The sequence below is a fragment of the Moschus berezovskii genome, chromosome 22 (genome assembly GCF_049115385.1).
Source record: "Moschus berezovskii isolate FMDL1 chromosome 22, NW_MosBer_1.0, whole genome shotgun sequence".
Taxonomy (NCBI): domain Eukaryota; kingdom Metazoa; phylum Chordata; class Mammalia; order Artiodactyla; family Moschidae; genus Moschus; species Moschus berezovskii.
In genome coordinates, this window is record NC_142481.1 from 49,126,908 (window position 1) to 49,143,908 (window position 17,001).

Sequence of the window (17,001 nt, forward strand, 5' to 3'; positions counted from 1 at the left end):
GCCGGGGAAACTGATGGCCTCAGTGTGAAGGTTAAACCCTCAGGAGAGACCCCACAAGACCATGATGGACCCAGAGCCCAGCATGAGCACTGGGATATCAGGAGCCTGGGGCACCCCTGTCAACACTCGTTGGGTGACTCAACCCTCTGAGGATCACAGAGCCTGGAGAACCTGAGCTGTGGACACTCTTCCCCCCAACAGCGCAGAGGCTGCAGCCTTGTGAAGGTGGGGTCAGAGGGCCCTGCACAGGCTCACACGCTGAAAGCTGACCACCTCCAGAGCCAGCAGTGCAGTGGACTTCAAGCCACCCAGCACAGAGCAGGTGTCCAGAGCATCTGCTCCTGCCCAAGCCCAGGATGCGGGCCCTCTCGGGGCTTCTGTTCCCCGGTCCAGATCGGCCCCCTCAGTCTCTCTTTGCTCAGGTACCCACCCAGGAGGGGGGCATGCAGGGGTGTCCTGACTTGTAGGGATGGGGTATGAGGAGGCCCAGGGCACCAGGGCTGAGGCTCGTTCAGCTCTGTGCATGCTCACCTGGGCTCCAGGCAGACCGCAATGCTGGGTTCCACTTCTCTCTCTGTAGGAGGAGGGGGTCGCCAGATTTGCCCTTATCTGTGGGATTCTGGGTGCCCTGTAGTCACGGAAATGATCTCCACAAGGCATGTGGGGCCAGAACTTCGCTCCTAGCACCCCTGCACCCAGGTGCAGTGGCCACAGCTTGCTGACCCAACCAGCCCTTCCCCGGGGTTCAAGCCCCTCACTTTCCAACACACCACATTTTCTGAGGGAATCCTCAAGCTCCTTACTTCCTCACACTCGTTTGGGTCTCAGCCGCCTGCCTCTAACGTCTGGCACACAGAGCAGCCAGGGGAAAGCTCTCCAGCATGAGTCACCCTGGAGGGTTGTCCTGAGCTGCCTGAGAGCCCATCTGGGGTTCGAGGATGAGACTCCTCCAGGCATGGCCATCTCCCACAACACCACTGCCAGCAGCTCCCCTGCCATGGGCAGCACCTTGAGACACCTGCAGTTTCCAAGCACAGGCCCGTCTCAACCCCTCCCACTTGTCACTTGTCCTGCCTCCACCAGGCCTCCCCGTCTGCCCTCCTTACCTCTTCTGGTCCCATCTTTCTAGAAAAAGAGGAAAACTCCAGCACCAGGCATGGGTATCTGACAGCAATAAATTTATTAAATATCCCCCCAAATATAAACAGAAACCAGTAAAAAAAAAAACAACAACAAAAAACATGAAACATCAGGCCTGGAGCTAACAATAAAGCAGAGACAGGAAACGGATTTGACCTAAGGCGGAAGATAGCTGAGAACTCACGCAGGGCAGGGATACTGTAAATACTGGAGGAAAAACACTCGGGAGCCCCAGGGTGACATGACTGAACCTCATAGGGGTGAGATTGGGGGTGTCAGTGGCTACATGGCTCGGGGGACAGACCACTTGGTCCTGGCCGCGGCCGCGTCCCACCCCTTCAGCTGGCTTCACTTGGGACCCTGGGCCTCGGATTCCTCCTCATCGTCTTCGTACATCTCGCCCTCCTCCTCGGCCGTGGCGTCCTGGTACTGCTGGTACTCGGATACCAGGTCATTCATGTTGCTCTCAGCCTCGGTGAACTCCATCTCGTCCATGCCCTCGCCCGTGTACCAGTGCAGGAAGGCCTTGCGCCGGAACATGGCCGTGAACTGCTCTGAGATGCGCTTGAACAGCTCCTGGATGGCCGTGCTATTGCCGATGAAGGTGGAGGACATCTTCAGCCCGCGGGGTGGTATGTCACACACGGCCACCTTCACATTGTTGGGGATCCACTCCACGAAGTAGCTGCTGTTCTTGCTCTGGATGGCCAGCATCTGCTCGTCCACCTCCTTCATGGACATGCGGCCTCGGAAGACGGTTGCCACGGTCAGGTAGCGGCCGTGGCGCGGATCACAGGCCGCCATCATGTTCTTGGCATCGAACATCTGCTGGGTGAGCTCGGGGACGGTCAGTGCCCGGTACTGCTGGCTGCCACGGGCAGTGAGCGGGGCAAAGCCGGGCATGAAGAAATGCAGGCGCGGGAAGGGCACCATGTTCACGGCCAGCTTGCGTAGGTCGGCATTGAGCTGGCCCGGGAAGCGCAGGGAAGTGGTGACCCCGCTCATGGTGGCTGACACCAAGTGGTTGAGGTCCCCGTAGGTGGGCGTGGCCAGCTTGAGGGTGCGGAAGCAGATGTCATACAGCGCCTCGTTGTCGATGCAGTAGGTCTCGTCCGTGTTCTCCACCAGCTGGTGGATGGACAGCGTGGCATTGTAGGGCTCCACCACCGTGTCTGACACCTTGGGTGAGGGCACCACGCTGAAGGTGTTCATGATGCGGTCAGGGTACTCCTCGCGGACCTTGCTGATGAGCAGTGTGCCCATGCCCGAGCCTGTGCCACCACCCAGGGAGTGGGTCAGCTGGAAGCCCTGCAGGCAGTCGCAGTTCTCACACTCCTTCCGCACCACATCCAGGACCGAGTCCACCAGCTCGGCTCCCTCCGTGTAATGGCCCTTGGCCCAGTTGTTGCCAGCCCCACTCTGACCTGTGGTGGGGAGGGCAGGGGGGATACAGACAGGGTCACAGCTCCAGCACCTGCCTGAACAGCCCACCCCAGAGAGCAGCCAAGGAAGCAGCTTGGTGCCTGTTTTGCCCTCCATGAAGTGGGGGCATGCAACTCTCACTTCCATGGCTCTTCATGCCAGTGACATTGTGTGTTGGGGATGTCGCCCCTGGCACCTAGTGCTGTGGTATTTGGACACAGACACAGCTTCTGGAGCTTCTGCTTCTGCTCTGCCTCAGGAGGACCTCTTAGCAGAATTGGTCCACCCAGCCCTCCGGTCCACGCACCCTCAACCCCGCTGTGCTGGAAGGGTAAACTACAACCCTGAGTGCCTAGCAGCCCAGGATAGGGATGGGGGTCATGCCCATGCATCAGGTGCTGAGCTCTAGGAGGAGAAGGTGGGGTGAGGCCCTCCACCCTGTCACCGTCACGGGCATGAGGACTGGCGACCCCTGACCACAGCAAGGCAGTGTGCTCATGAGCTGGTGTGCTCTGGAGACCCCTCCCAGGTCTCTAACATCCTGTAAGCTCTGTTGCACATACTGCACTGCTTGAAATCACAAGTGTCTATTTCCTGAACAGAACTCTTTCTCTGGGACTCTTTCGCTGCAAATCGGGGAGCTCAGTGATGCTCTGCAGCGTTGTGGGCAGAGGTAACTCTGCCCTTGTTTCTGTTGATCTGGGTTTGCTGGTGGTGGGGTCCACCATGAGAAGGGACAGGGGAAACTTACCAAAGATGAAGTTGTCAGGCCTAAAGAGGTGCCCAAAGGCTCCAGACCGGACGCTGTCCATGGTTCCAGGCTCGAGGTCCACCAGGATGGCCCGAGGCACATATTTGTGTGCTGAGAGGAGAGGGGTGGGTTACATGGATCACAGAAGCCAGGCACCCCTTCTGCTTCCTAAATCCTTCCCTGGCCTGCCAGCCTTGTGCTCTCACCTAAAAGCTTAGATTCTGGGATCAGAGAGGCAGGGATCACATGTGACAAGGGGGTCATGGTTGACACCTGGACATGGGCAGGTGTCCCTGAGGGCACCATTTCACACCAGCTTCTGAATGGCCCCTGCCTGACCTTTCCAGATAACCCCTTCTCTGGACGCTCCAGGGCCTCCTGAAGGGTCTTTGGGACCCTGCCCAGCCCTGGTCATTCCCCTACGTGTGTCTCATGACCATTAAACACACTTGCATCTCACTACAGTAACTAGGATTCCTTGTTTTACTCTGTTAGTCTCCAGTTACACCTGCCAGCCAAGGGAAGGAAGGCAGGCATGCTGGAACCCAGCAGTCAGGGCCCCCACCCCACCCCCACCCAGTCAAGGAGGGGGACTCACAAGAAGCCTCGTTGTAGTAGACACTGATGCGCTCCAGCTGCAGGTCCGAGTCGCCCACATAATTGCCACTGGGGTCAATCCCGTGTTCATCGCTGATGACCTCCCAGAACTGCAGGGAAAGGAAGGGCCAGTTGGTGGTCATGACCCCTGGCAAAGCCCGCCCTCCAGTAGCCTCAAGGCCCTGGTACAAAATGAGGGGTGTGGACCCAAAGCCTGCACTAGTCCCTTTGAGTGACTTTGAAAAAGAGCCCCAAGTTCTGTCATCAAGAGAACTGTCATAATAAAAAATATGCATGTCCGTGGAGACCAGAGCCCTCAGGGTGGATCGGTGCCCAATTGACACAGACCTGGGCCCCAGACCCAGCTCTGCACTTGCTGACAGGGGCCTTGAAGGTCCACTTCTCCATGAGGGGGTTAGTAACAAACACCCACCTGGGTTTTTGTTTTTTTTTTTCCCTCTTTTCAGATGAGAAAACTGTGGCCCAGAAAGGTAAGTGATGGAGACCGGGTCTAGGATATGCAAAACCCTCAGTGTCAAGCATAGGCCATCCAGTGCCAGGGCCTGGAAGCAGCCCACAGTAGCAGCCTCAGCCCACAGGGGCCCTGCATGGGGAGTGACTCGCCTGGGCTCACCCAGCCTGTCTGAGCTGAGATTGTGCAGCCCCAGTTTCAAGGGCTCACTCACAGCACTGTAATCTGCCCTGTTTGCCCTGGGCAGAACCCACATCGCTTCTCTCAGGACTAAGGCAGGATAGGGTCTCGCTTGCAAGTTGGACCACCCCTTCCCAGCATGACCTTGGCCAAGCCCTGAAGCTTCTGTGTCTCAGGGCCTTGAGTCTGAAGGCCCAAGGCCTGAAGATGAAGTCTGATTGCTGTGAGAATAAATCCAGTTATTCTGTGGATGGGGAATGCTGTATGGGGTTTGTTGTTGTTTAGTCACTCAGTCATATCTGACTCTCTGTGACCCCATGGACTGTAGCCTGCCAGGCTCCTCCATCTACAGGATTCTCTAAGCAAGAATACTGGTTGCCATTTCCTTCTAGAACCAAGGGATCTTCCCAACGCAGGGATTGAACCCAGGTCTTGGCATTGCAGGCAGATTCTTTATCTGCTGGGCCACAAGGGAAGCCTGGTCCTGGTTGGGAGGAGAGGCATTCGCCTTGCACACTCTTTGGTGGTTTTTAATTTTTATCATGTGCACATGTTAACTTCTCAAAAGAAAAGAAAAAGATTAGTTAAATTTTTTTAAACTTTTTTTTTTTTAATTTTAGGGACCTCCCTGGTGGCCCAGTGGCTAACACTCTGCACTCCCAATGCAGGAGCCCAGGGTTTGATCCCTAGTCAGGGAACTTAGATCCTACATGCCGCAACTAAGACCCAGTACAACCAAATTTAAAAAAATATTAAAAATTAAAAGACTTTAAAAATTTAAAATCCAAAAAGTATGAAGAGTCATTATTATCAAATGCACAGAGGAATCTTGGCAGTTCACCCAAAGAGACTGTTGACAAAGATCAGTTCTCAGCTGGTCTTTGTGATCTGTGTCACTGATAAATTTTCTTCTTTCTCCCTGCATTGCTGCTGCTGCTGCTAAGTCACTTCAGTCGTGTCCAACTCTGTGCGACCCCATAGGTGGCAGCCCACCAGGCTCCCCCATCCCTGGGATTCTTCAGGCAAGAACACTGGAGTGGGTTGCCATTTCCTTCTCCAATGCATGAAAGTGAAGTCACTCAGTCATGTCTGACCCTCAGCGACCCCATGGACTGCAGCCTTCCAGGCTCCTCCATCCATGGGATTCTCCAGGCAAGAGTACTGGAGTGGGGTGCCATTGCCTTCTCCGCTCCCTGCATTAGGTATGTGTTAATGCTGTAAAACATGACTGAAGTGATTTAGCAGCAGCAATGCTGTAATCAGAGGTGTCACTGAGGCCTTCTGGGCCTGATCAGAGCTTTAAGTCACTGCTTGGCTCCAGGACCTTGGCCCCACAGCCCTGGGACATCCACAACCCTTGTGGAGAAGGAATGAGCTTGAGATGACAAGTGAGGGGGCGGCAGAGACTGACTCAGTCGCCCAGCCACCAATACATCTTTGGAGAGTTCTCTGGAACTTATGTATGAAATGCATAGGCTTCCTGAAGGCAATAGACCAGAGTGAGTGCCGCCTCTCAGGACCTCCATTTTCTCATCTGTAAAGTAGACATGATGACAGTACTCACTTCAAGTGGCCACCTCAAGGCCTGACAAATGAAAGCATTCAGCAAATGTTAGTCTCACCAAGTTAAAAGTCCTTAGGTTGCTATTTAAGTTTGTCAAGCCTTATTCACTGATAAGGACTTCGCAAGTGGCTCAGAGGGTAAGGAACCTGCTTGCAATGCAGAAGGCCAAGGTACAATCCCTGGGTTGGGAAGATCCCCTGGAGAAGGGAATGGCAACCCACTACAGTATTCTTGCCTGGAGAATTCTCCTCCTAACAGAGGAGACTATTGAGCTACAGTCCATTGGGTCACAAATAGACATGACTGAGCAACCCACACACATTCACTGATAAAATAAAAAGTACTTTAAAAAATCAATATATTTTGGAATATTGTGGCACAATAAAAGATCATCACTGGTATGAGCAGATCTCCAAGGCACATCCTTGGGGGGAAAGGCACATGGCAAGGATATTCAGGGTAAAAACGGGCACCTCACAACAGATGCTGTAACTCTTATGCATAGGTGCATATGCACAGAAAATGGACTAGAATAAGGGAAAAAAACTTGCTCCACCCAGAAGAGGGGGACCACCGGGGGGGGGGTGTGCTTAAACAGGCACTTTAGCCTTATCTGCAATGCTTCAACTTCTTAGAAGGGACATATGTGAATAATAGCTTTAGCAGTTAAAACGAATATAAATTGTAATTTAAAATATTATTAATAAAAACTTAGCAGAATGTATTACATGTATTATATAACATTAATAAACAACAAAATACTATATTATAAATTAATGATTATGATCATCACCACAGATGAGAAGTGGCGCGTGGACCCCAGGGCCCAGGCCAGGCTCCTATTTCACACGCGCAATTGTAACTCCCGCGGCGCTGTCCGTGGTGCTGACGGTCGCCGCGCCCACATCTGGGGCGTGGAGGCAGAGGGGCGCACACAGAAGAGCCCAAAGTAAGCTGCGTGTGAGTCTCCAGAGGGTGGGCTGGCCGACTCCCGGGCTTAAGCCCCTCTAGGACTCCACGCCCTTCCCCACCAGGAGCACAGCAGCAGTGGGCGTGTGGGGGTGGGGTCGGAAACCAGAAACTCCCTCCTCCCATTGGTTGTCAGGGCCAGGGCCGTCTCTCCGAGTCTCCGCCCAGCGGTCAAGGAGGGGGGGGCAGACAAAGGCTCTGGGACTGCCCTACCCCCTAGGCGAGGGGGGTGGGGTACCCTGACTCCTCATCCCGTGGTGGGGACTGGGGGCTCCCCGCCCATCCTGATGTGCCTACACAGGCCTGGATTCACACCCGTGCCCTGCGGGGAGGGCAGCACCCTGTCTCACCGCAACCTCGAGAGGCGCAGTGCGGGACGCACCTGGCACAGTGCCCAACACGTAGTGGTCACTGTCATAAATGCTCTCGCATTCTCTCCTAGCCCTGATCGCCCAGACTTCCCCTCCTCCCTCCATAATCCCTCCCATCCCGACCCCACCCGCAGCCAGGACCCTCCCCATAGCAGGCATCCTGCCCCCAAGTAGGGTAACAGCCTACCTGGCGGCACCCCCCCCCCGCCCCCACCAGTCAGCGGCCGCTGGCAACCGGCGGGAAAAGTTTGGTCTCCCTCCGCCAAGAACCCACACCTGTGTGGGAGCAGACCCTGTCTGTGGACCCTGTCCACAGGCCGCTGTTGAGCGCCTGTGCAGGCAAATGCCCCCGCCGGGCTTTGAGCTCTTCCAGCTTGGTTGACTAGGTGCTCCAGGGCAGGGGGTCCAGAAGGAAACCACTTGACTGCCTCCTTTGCTCACTGCTTCCCCTCCTCCCAAACCCACTTCTCTTTTGTACTGTTAAAAAGCATCAGATACTACTTTTTAAAACAAACAAGAGTTAAGGAAATTAACCTCAAATTAATAAGAAGTAATGAGGAAACCCCAAAGGACACCGAACTTGAAGCAGGAAAAAAATCTCCGCAGAGGACACTGCCCAGCACTCAGGCAGCTGCCTCTGTCCCCCGGCCCACCCCTACTCCACCCCACCCCGCCCCTTGGGGCTGCAGCTGGGCATGAACCTGCCTTTGCCCGATCGGTGCCCGTGCAGCCGCAGAAGGAAACAGAGCAACCCGACCAACACTTCCCCAGGCTGACGATGGAACCGGGTTGCCCTCCTTCCCGTCAGTGACCCCTGACCCTCAGAAGAGCAGATGCTCAGGGCAGGCCTGGCCCCTGTGGCCACAGTAATGAGTCTCTGGCCCCTCCTGCCCGGCCAGGGCATCTGTCAGTGACGGTCCCCAGAGGTCTGATTTAATTTGAGGCCTTGGTCCCCCAGGCCTCCCCTCCCCCAACTCCCTTCCTCGGGCAGGCACAGCTGTCTCCTCAGTGATTAGGGTGTCTTCCCACCATGCCCTCCCCCCATCTGAGGCGCCACCACCCTAGAGCCCAAGTTGCAATTTACATGTCAGCCACGTGGCTGCCCCAGCCCTGTTGTAATTAGCTTTTTGTTCTTGCCTGGTTTCCATGGCAACAGCCTCCGGAGGAAGGCTTTCCTGGTCCCTTTCCCTCCAGGACCTATCTCCTCCCACTTTCTCCTTGGGGAACCTGCTCTACACCAACCCCGCTGGGCCCCTGGCCTTGGTGCTGACAAAGGGCAGCAGGCCCCACCCACCCAACCTGAACCTTGTGCTGGGTGGGCACCTGCAGGGACCGAGAGCGGGAGGGCGGAGAGGCTCTGTCTCCACTTGCTGTGTGACCTTGGGCAAGGAACAGCGTCTCTGGACCTGGGGATACGACACCTGCCTCCTGGGTTGGGGGCTTGGGGGAACGGGGCCTGCGCGCCTCAATCCCGACATCTGTGAAGGGGGCTAACAATGGAGGGGAGGGGCCTAGCGGGGAAGCAGCTCTGGACCGCGCCCCTCCAGCCAGGCTTTGTTCCCACCACCGACCCCTAGACCTGCCGTCCTTAAGTGGGGTTGGGGGAGGGGTGGCCCGGGCGGTGCTACGCAGAGAGAGAGCCCAGTCCTGGACCAAGGTCATTCTGAGTCCGGGCACAGTTCCTTCCCCAACAAAGGAACAGGGTGGGGCCAGGGAGCTGAGGGTTGTCAAAGCTAGATGGGGGAATGGGGGCGGCTCTGAACGTTCGGGGGACATCAAGCTCCTGGCGTGGGAGGGCAGAGGGAATCGTTATGGCTTTGGGGGAAGCCCCACCCGAGCCTGTCCACCCCACCCATCTCGCCCGAGGCCGAGTTGCGACCCCAGAGAAGAGGGCCACGCCCAGCCAGCGCCTTCCACTTGCACCTGCAGCGGCCGGGGGCTGGAGAGTAGGAGCCGCTGACCTGCTCTGTGCCTCCGGCAGGCCCGAGGTAACCCGGGCGGGGCAGCGGAAAGGCCGGGGTGGTAGTGGCGGAGGGGCGACCCGGCGTCCCGGCCGCCCGCTGGCAGCGGGGGCGATCCAGTCCGTTCCTCCTAGGTTTCGCAGTGGTGAGCCAGGCTTGGGGTGCCGCTGTGCGCACACAACGCCTCCCCGCTGCTTCTCTACCCCGGGACCCGCTCGCGCTGGGGACGCGGGAGGCGCGCTGGGGAAGCGGGACACGCGCCCAGTGCGGGGCCCGGCACACGGGACCGCGCAGCCTCACCTTGGCCCCGATCTGGTTGCCGCACTGGCCGGCCTGGATGTGCACGATCTCCCTCATGCTCGGTGCTATGGCGGGCGGCTGCGAGACGCGAGCGGACCGGCTGCAGCTGGCTGCGGAGGCTCTGCCGCCCCCGCCGCCCGCTCTTATAGGCGGGGCCCCGCCCGCCTCGCCCGGCCCGGCGTCATCGCGCGCGGCCAATCCCGGGGCGCCGCCGAAGACTGCGGCACCGGCTGCAGCAAGCATCCGCGCCGCGCATCCCCGCTCGACCGGGCGCTGCGGCGGCGCCGCCTCCCTCCGCCACCGGGTCTCCGGGCTCCGCGCATCCGGAAGGCGGGGCTGGTGAGCTCCAGGGAGGACAATAGAAGCCCCTTTTGGCCCTTGGCCCCCGCTGCGACTGCCCTCTGCTCCCCTCCCCAGCGGGAGCCTCACCCCTCGGCGCAGAAAGGAGGGTCTTTCTTGCGCACACCTGATTAGGGACCAACCCCATGTTCCCACACCGGAAGGCCAGAAGGGACGCCTCCCAGCACCCCTCCTTTGTCAGAAGGGGCAGACCAGGTACTCTGAGCTTTGCCCGCAGCCTTTGATGGTGGGGGAGGCAGGCAAGGCTGCAGCGGGCACTAGATTCTCTCCAGAAGAAAGCAAGCTGGGGCAAGGCTCCTAGATGTCTGAGTCAGAAGGGCGGTGGCTGCAGGAGTTGGCGGTGGGTTCCTATGGCAGTTCTGTCACTGCTCATCTCTGCAGTGGGGCGCCACCTGCCCCTGCTGCCCCAGGGCACTGCCAGGACATTCCAGGTGGACCTATCACGATTGGGTGGTTTGTACCCCTGCCAGACATGCACCTGAATGTAGCTGCTGCTTAGTGAGCACTGGTGTCCAGGATTGTCATAAGGACACAAACAAGCCAGACACAGAACTATCAGCCTGGGGGGTGGTGTCTGTCTGACTCACTCCTTGCTGTCACTCGTACCCCTGGAGTCTTGGTCCAAATGAGGCCAAGGAAATTCAGTGGGTGGGGAGAGGCTCTGTAAGGAGTTGGTGTTTGCAGACGGGAGAGGTCACTGTCAGAACAGGAGAGACTCACAGTACACACCCTGGATGACACCACCAGTCTCCTGAGGTCAGAGGGTAGAGTGGAACCATCTACAAGAAAGCCCGTCTTACATTTCAAGGACAAAAGCCTCTGGAAGGGTCTCAGCCACATTGTGTAGCCTGTTCCCATGTGCTCACACTGCTTGTGGGTGCCCCTCTTTCCCCTCATGAAGCTCCCCAACTTGGCAAGTCTGGAAAGGGTCTTTTGTTTTCAAGAGATGCCCCTCCCCCACAACGTGTCTCTGATGTGGTTTCCTGTGGTTGGTTTCCAGCTGCCTGGGGCCCTTCCCTGTTCCCATTCAGGGGGTCCTTTTCCCTGGAAGGAAGAAGCTTCGCACGCACCCTGTTGAGCAGGACCCATCACCCACCTGCCACCCGGCAGGATGGCTCCCGGCCAGGACAGCTCCCCCTCCTTCCCCAGAGGAATTGAGGCTGGCTCGAGGCTGACTCATCGTCCATCTCCCAGCAAAGGCCGGCCCTGCCAGGAACCAGCTCCCAGCCCCGAGGCCAATGGTCAGGTGGCGCTGCCAGGGTGGGGGACTGGCCAGGGGGCTGCAGGGCTGGCTGGTACCCCTGCTTTTCATCCACAAGCCTGTCCCAGCAAGAGGGTAGAGCATATGCTCTGTCTGTGGAGGAACGGGGTGGGGGGGCAGAGGGAGGACCCAGCCCACACCCCTGGGGTTTGGACACCCCTGTAGCCCCTGGACAGCCACACCCTCTTCTGGGCAGCTTGTCTCACACCTCCCAGGGCTGGCGGGGCACTGATCCTTCTCCCAGCAGGACAGAATTTAAGAGTAGACCCCAGCCTCCAGGCCACCCTGCAGCAGATACAGAGGCTGAGAGAGGGCCATGTTCTGGCCAGAGTCATACACGGGTCACCATGCTCCTGCCTCTGCTGAAGCTGACGGCAGCCGGGCAGTGCCAGGGTCTTGTCACAATGGAGGTGACTTGGGGCGGGGGACCTCTGAGCTGGGGTTTGCACCACAGACAGAATGTAGACACAGGATGGAGTGGGTGTGACTGGGGTCTCCTCGCCCTCCCCCAGGTGAGTCCTCTGACACTGGGAGCTGTGGTTTCATGACCTGGGCAGGTGAGCCATGTTTTCTGACTGGCTCCTGAGACTTAGGTCTTTCCCCTCTTCACCACACCCCCACTCCTCTGCCCCAAGCTTCAGGCAACTTCTGGAAAGAGGCAAGAAAGATGGGAAGGAGGTTGCACCAAGCATCACATTTATTAATACTGCTGCACTGCTTCCTAGCCCTGGAGCCTGCATACTGGCCGCTGGTTCCCGAGTGCAGGCCTGGCTGGGGTGTCTGCCGAATGCATGTGCTGCTGACAGACGGGCTGAGCCTGGCTCCCAGTCACCACAGAGCGTTAGAAGAGAGAAGTCCCCACTGTGGCCCCCACCGCCTCCTGTGCTGGTCATGAAGTCCTTGGAGCGGCACTTCCCACAGCTTTGGGCGGGGTGGGGTGTGGGCACCGGCCCCGGAGTGGGTCTCCAGATGGAGGGGTGGGGGTCCTCCTTTCTAGGTGTGGGAGGCCGTGCCCCACCTTCTCCCCAGCCTCCTCATTCTGCACAGCCTCCTGGAGAGTCCTGCGATTCCCCTCTCAGGCCCCGAAGGCCTGTGCACCCTCACCTTCAGAGATGGTCTAGCCGATCCTCTTTGCCAAGGGACTGCCCCAGCCTCACAGGCCTGGGGCACATGACGGCAGCGCCACCCTCACCAGGAGCACTGCAGCACCTCTTGGAGCGTCTTCCGGAGCTCCTGGCTGCGGAAGGCGTAGATGAGAGGGTCCACAATGGCGTTGCAGATGATGAGGGCCAGGAAGAGGTTGAAGTTCTTGAAGATGCAGCCACAGGTGGGGTGCTGGGGGCAGAGGACGATGAGCGAGAGGTGCAGGAAGAAGGGGCCCCAGCAGAGGAAGAAGACGCCCAGCAGAATGGTGAGGGTGGCAGCGCCCTTGAGGCCAAAGCCCTGATGGAGGGGGCGCTGCCTCTTCTGGAGCCGGGCGATGCCCCGGGCATGCTGGCAGGCCCGGGCCAGCATGTGGACGTACAGGACTGCCATGAGAGCCAGCATGGCGATGAAGAAGCCGACGAGACACAGCAGGACAACCGTGTGGTTGTAGTAGGTGATGAAGAGCAGGCTGGTAAGGATACTGGCCACCCAGATGGCCGTGATGATCCGCCACGCCCGGGGCAGTGTCACGACGCTGTGGTACCGCAAGGCGTAGAAGATGGAGATGTAGCGGTCCACAGCAATGGCACCCAGGAAGCAGAGGCTGGACACCATAGAGCCACAGATGAGCACGTCGATGACATTGTCCAGCTGCTGCACCATGGCCGCCTGGGCGGCCAGGACACCGGCCTCCAGCAGCAGCATGACTGCCGTCTCTAGCACGTTGCTGACGCTCACCAGCAGGTCGGACACAGCCAGGCAGCAGATGAAGCAGTACATTGGGGAGTGCAGGTTGCGGTTCTTGGCGATGGCGGCCACCACCAGCACGTTCTCCACAAGACTCACCAGCCCCAGACTGAGAAAGAGCCCGTCGGGGATGGACACCTCCAGGCACTGGGGCCCAGTCCGGTTGGGGGCCAGCGTGAGGGGGAGGGTGGCTGGGGGCGTGCAGTTAAGGGAACCCAACAGCCGCCTCTGGGAGCTGAGCGCAGGCATCGTCCCACAGGGAGCAGGAAGGGGTGCTTGCTCTCGGGGTCCTGCTCAACTCATGGCTCCCCTGGGAGGGGCCTCACACACCCCCCTCCCTGGCTGGACAAATGTCGGCCCAGGCATGGCCCCAAGCTCGTGGGGCCAGCCCTCTGGGCGCGGCGTTGCTCTTCTGCCCTCAGTCTGCCTCCCCGCCTCTTCCCTGGATGTGTGGTTGCCCACAGAAAGACATTTCTAGGCCACTTGCCTCCTCCTGCCCTGTGGGGACCTCCTGCCTTACCGGGCCGCGGTGGGCTGAGGTCCAGGGAGAACAGAGCCTTCCTTGGCATCTTTAAAGTCCTCACTGGAGTCCCTCCTCCCGAGGGCGGCCACATGATGGGCGTGTGCTGGGCTGCAGCGAGGTCCGCCACCAGGTGGCGCAGGCGGAAGCCTGGCAGACCGAGGCAGTCCAGTCTACACAGCCAAAGGGGTACTCCAGGTTGGGGGGGGAGGGCCTGCAGACCTTCCTGAGACCTCCAACCCTCTTCCAGGCCCGACACAAAACCATTACCTCCTCCCTGAAGCCATCCAATTTTGCCTCAGGAACCCCCACCCTGGCCATAGCCACCCTCCCCCCACCCCAACTCCTGTTAAAGGTTGACTGAGGGCAACCCCACCCAAGGACTCCCAGCCCCTTCACCGCACTGTGGCTTCTCCCTGGGGTGCAGGGCAGGGGGGACTGCCAGTCCTTCCCTGACAGCCCCCATTTCCTCTGCAAAAGGTCACCATGGCCGGCCCAGAGCCAGCAACCACTTCAAGGACAGACCTTTGTCTGCAGCCGCGTGCCAGCCCCCCAGCACTTTCTCACTGAGGAGTGCGTGGTGCTGACGACAAACCCTCCTAGGAGGAGGGTGGGGTGGACAGGCCGGCCCCACCGGAGGGTGGGGGGGACTCAGAGGTGGGCCAACGGGGCTGGTATGCTACAGGCGCTGGTCTGTCAGGGTCTCTCCCCCTCCCGCCAGACGGGCAAGGCCCGCACCTGCCCCGTGTCCCCCTCCCGTCCCTTTCCAGGACTCACACGGCCCTCTCCTCTGTGGCTCTGTTGGTGCTGTTTATTGAAGCACATGGTGCATGAGAGACAGTACACAAGTTACAAACATGCAGGTTGGTGCATGCCGCACCCAGCACCCTTGGGACTGCAGCACTCCATAATCAGTCATCCTAACACGACCACACCAGACTCTCCGGGGCACCTCCTGCCCAGCAGCCACTCCCTGACCGCTGTTTTTGCCATTTTAGAACCTGATCCCTAGGACTCAGGGCCCTTCCTCACTCAGCACTGAGACACTCTCTTGGCTGCACTCAGTGGTTGGCAAGGCACTGGCCACGTGGGCATCTGGGCGGCTCCTGTTTTGTCACAAACATTGCTGCTGGGTGACACCACCTGGTCAGAGCCACACTTTCAGCTTTGGTAGATTCAGGGAAACCCTTTTACCTGCTGGTGGGCTGTGTGCCTGTTCCTGGCCAGGCACGAGCCTCCCACCCCCACGTAGAGGAACCAGACATGGGGTGCCCCACCAGTGGACAGCCCCCAAAGGAGAAAAGGTGCCCAGAAGAGGACCACACAAGAGCCAAGGCAAAGCCTGTGCTGGGACCTTGCCCCTGAACCGGCCATGCGAGCCTAGGACTCCCCAGGCACCAACCAAGTCCACTGGGTGAGTGGCATCCTGCCTCCAGCTCCCATGTCATTGCTGCCCCATAAAGAGGCCTTTGAGCTGCCTGTGCCTCTCCAGCCCCCAGTCGCCCAGCCTGAGACTTCAAAGGGCGTGAGAACTGGGCTGCCTTTGCCAGGAGCCACAGCTCTCTTCCTGGGGAGGCCTCGCAACTCCCCATCTGGTGCTCACCCGCAGGCGGGGGACAGCAGGACTGCCGAGCTGCGATTGGTCACGGTCCTGGGAACCATCCATGCGAACCCACAGCTAGCCCTGCAGCCTGTCCGCCTCTGCCCCTGGGAGTAAACGAGTGAGGGGAGACAGGCGGGGCGGGGGGCATGGCCGCCCCTCAGAGGACACACCACGTGAGACCATGTGCCAACCGCATGTGGAGGCTGAGTGGGAACCCCAGAACCAGAAGAGGGCCGGGCACACAGAGGCTCGTCCCATGAGGGAGCTCCTGGGAGCCAGAGCCTGAGGAGCCTCTGCCTGCAGAGCTGAGGGGTACCTGCACGCAATCACAGTCACACGAGTGGCCTGCCTTCAAGGGGTCACCCGAGGGCAGCCACAGGGAATGTGCTGCCAGCACCCCCACTCCACTCCACCCCACAGGAAGATCTAAGGAAGGTCTGGCCCGGAGTTGAGCCATAGGGTCTTCGTTCAAGAACTGTCTATTTTCTTTTGAACTTGGGGAAGGGAGGGGCTTGTGTGCCCGTTCTTTGGTGCTCGTGCTGAGGACCTGAGGTGTGGAGTGACTTGGTAGGAAGAGTACAACAGCAATCCATGAGCAACACAAGGTCTGAGTGGTCAGATGAGACTTTATAGCACAGATGTCTAGATGTAAGGGCCCTGGCTCTCTAACTCTAGCAGCCAGAGCAGCATGGCTAAGCACTGTATGGGCAGCAGGTCTGGGCCCAGCCTCTGCTTCACCATCCTAGGACCTTGGTTCTTCACCATAAAGTTGGACTGCTGGTTGCAACTGGGTGTCACACCCCCACCTAAATGTATTTAAGGTTGAAAGAGGGCACCAAACTCTCCTTGCTTGCCTGTCATTTTCAGAGAACAAGTCCCTTCCCAGAAGATCCCCAGCACCATCACAGGCCACCTTGGTGGGGGCCGTGTGGCTCCAGGGCAGGCCTGGTCTCTGGAGCTGGGTGTGGATGGTGGGAAGTTTAGCTCATAGCATCATGTCTGAAGGGCCCTGTCCTTGCCAGGTGTTCAGGTGCCCCTCACCTGGGAATGGCTGGAGGGTGAGCTCACATCACTAGGATGCCTTGGACTTCCTGGAAGATGGGCGATGGACAGGACTTGGGTGGCTGTTGAAGGGAGACAACTGGGTCACACCTGTTGCCACACTGACCGGCCTGGGGCCCAGATGCTGCCCTGGAGCACACAGGTAGCCTCTGTGGGCAGAGCTCAGGGCTGGGAGGGTGCTCAGCAGACAAGAGTACCCAGTGGGACTCACAACCTCAGTGGCCTGGATCCTTCCACCCCCACACAGCATCCTCAGCCATGGGCGGCCTGTGTGGTTCTGCGCTGTCACTCAGGAGTGCTAGGACGCATCCTGGATGCAGCGTCTTGGTCCTCACCCTCTCCACCCCTCAGGCCATTTGCCCCCAGATCAAGTGCCCCCTAATCTCTGCCTCGTTCACTCCCCAGAGCTGCCAGGATAAACAATCTTCCCAAGACATATCTCTAGGCTTCCACACCCACCCGCGTCCCCTGAAGCCAGCGTGGGCTCTGGCCCTGTGATGCCGCAGGGGCATCAGGGCAGTGGCGGCAAGGTCCTGCCCATGAGGGGAGCTGGGGGCGGCGACTGCAGCCCTGGG

General features: G+C 58.9%; 2 protein-coding genes across 2 annotated transcripts; both read right to left on the reverse strand.

Annotated features, from left to right (window-relative positions):
• Positions 1–1,171: 1,171 nt before the first annotated feature.
• Positions 1,172–9,838, reverse strand: TUBB3 (tubulin beta 3 class III). The gene is made up of 4 exons (XM_055413236.2): positions 9,728–9,838; positions 3,912–4,020; positions 3,314–3,424; positions 1,172–2,564 (listed from the first exon to the last, which is right to left on the reverse strand). The coding sequence occupies exons 1-4, from the start codon at positions 9,782–9,784 to the stop codon at positions 1,489–1,491; spliced, it is 1,353 nt and encodes a 450-aa protein (XP_055269211.2). The 5' UTR covers positions 9,785–9,838; the 3' UTR covers positions 1,172–1,488.
• Positions 9,839–12,061: 2,223 nt separating this feature from the next.
• MC1R (melanocortin 1 receptor) lies at positions 12,062–16,872 on the reverse strand. The gene has a single exon (XM_088830563.1). The coding sequence runs from the start codon at positions 13,488–13,490 to the stop codon at positions 12,537–12,539; it is 954 nt and encodes a 317-aa protein (XP_088686689.1). The 5' UTR covers positions 13,491–16,872; the 3' UTR covers positions 12,062–12,536.
• Positions 16,873–17,001: the final 129 nt, after the last annotated feature.

Coding starts and splice junctions, on each gene's coding strand:
- MC1R (XM_088830563.1), bottom strand. CDS start 13,490: ATGCCTGCGCTCAGCTCCCAGAGGCGGCTGTTGGGTTCCCTTAACTGC.
- TUBB3 (XM_055413236.2), bottom strand. CDS start 9,784: ATGAGGGAGATCGTGCACATCCAGGCCGGCCAGTGCGGCAACCAGATC. Junction 3,425..3,911: donor CTACTACAACGAGGCTTCTT/GTGAGTCCCCCT, acceptor CTCTCCTCTCAG/CACACAAATATGTGCCTCGG. Junction 2,565..3,313: donor GCCTGACAACTTCATCTTTG/GTAAGTTTCCCC, acceptor TCCCCACCACAG/GTCAGAGTGGGGCTGGCAAC.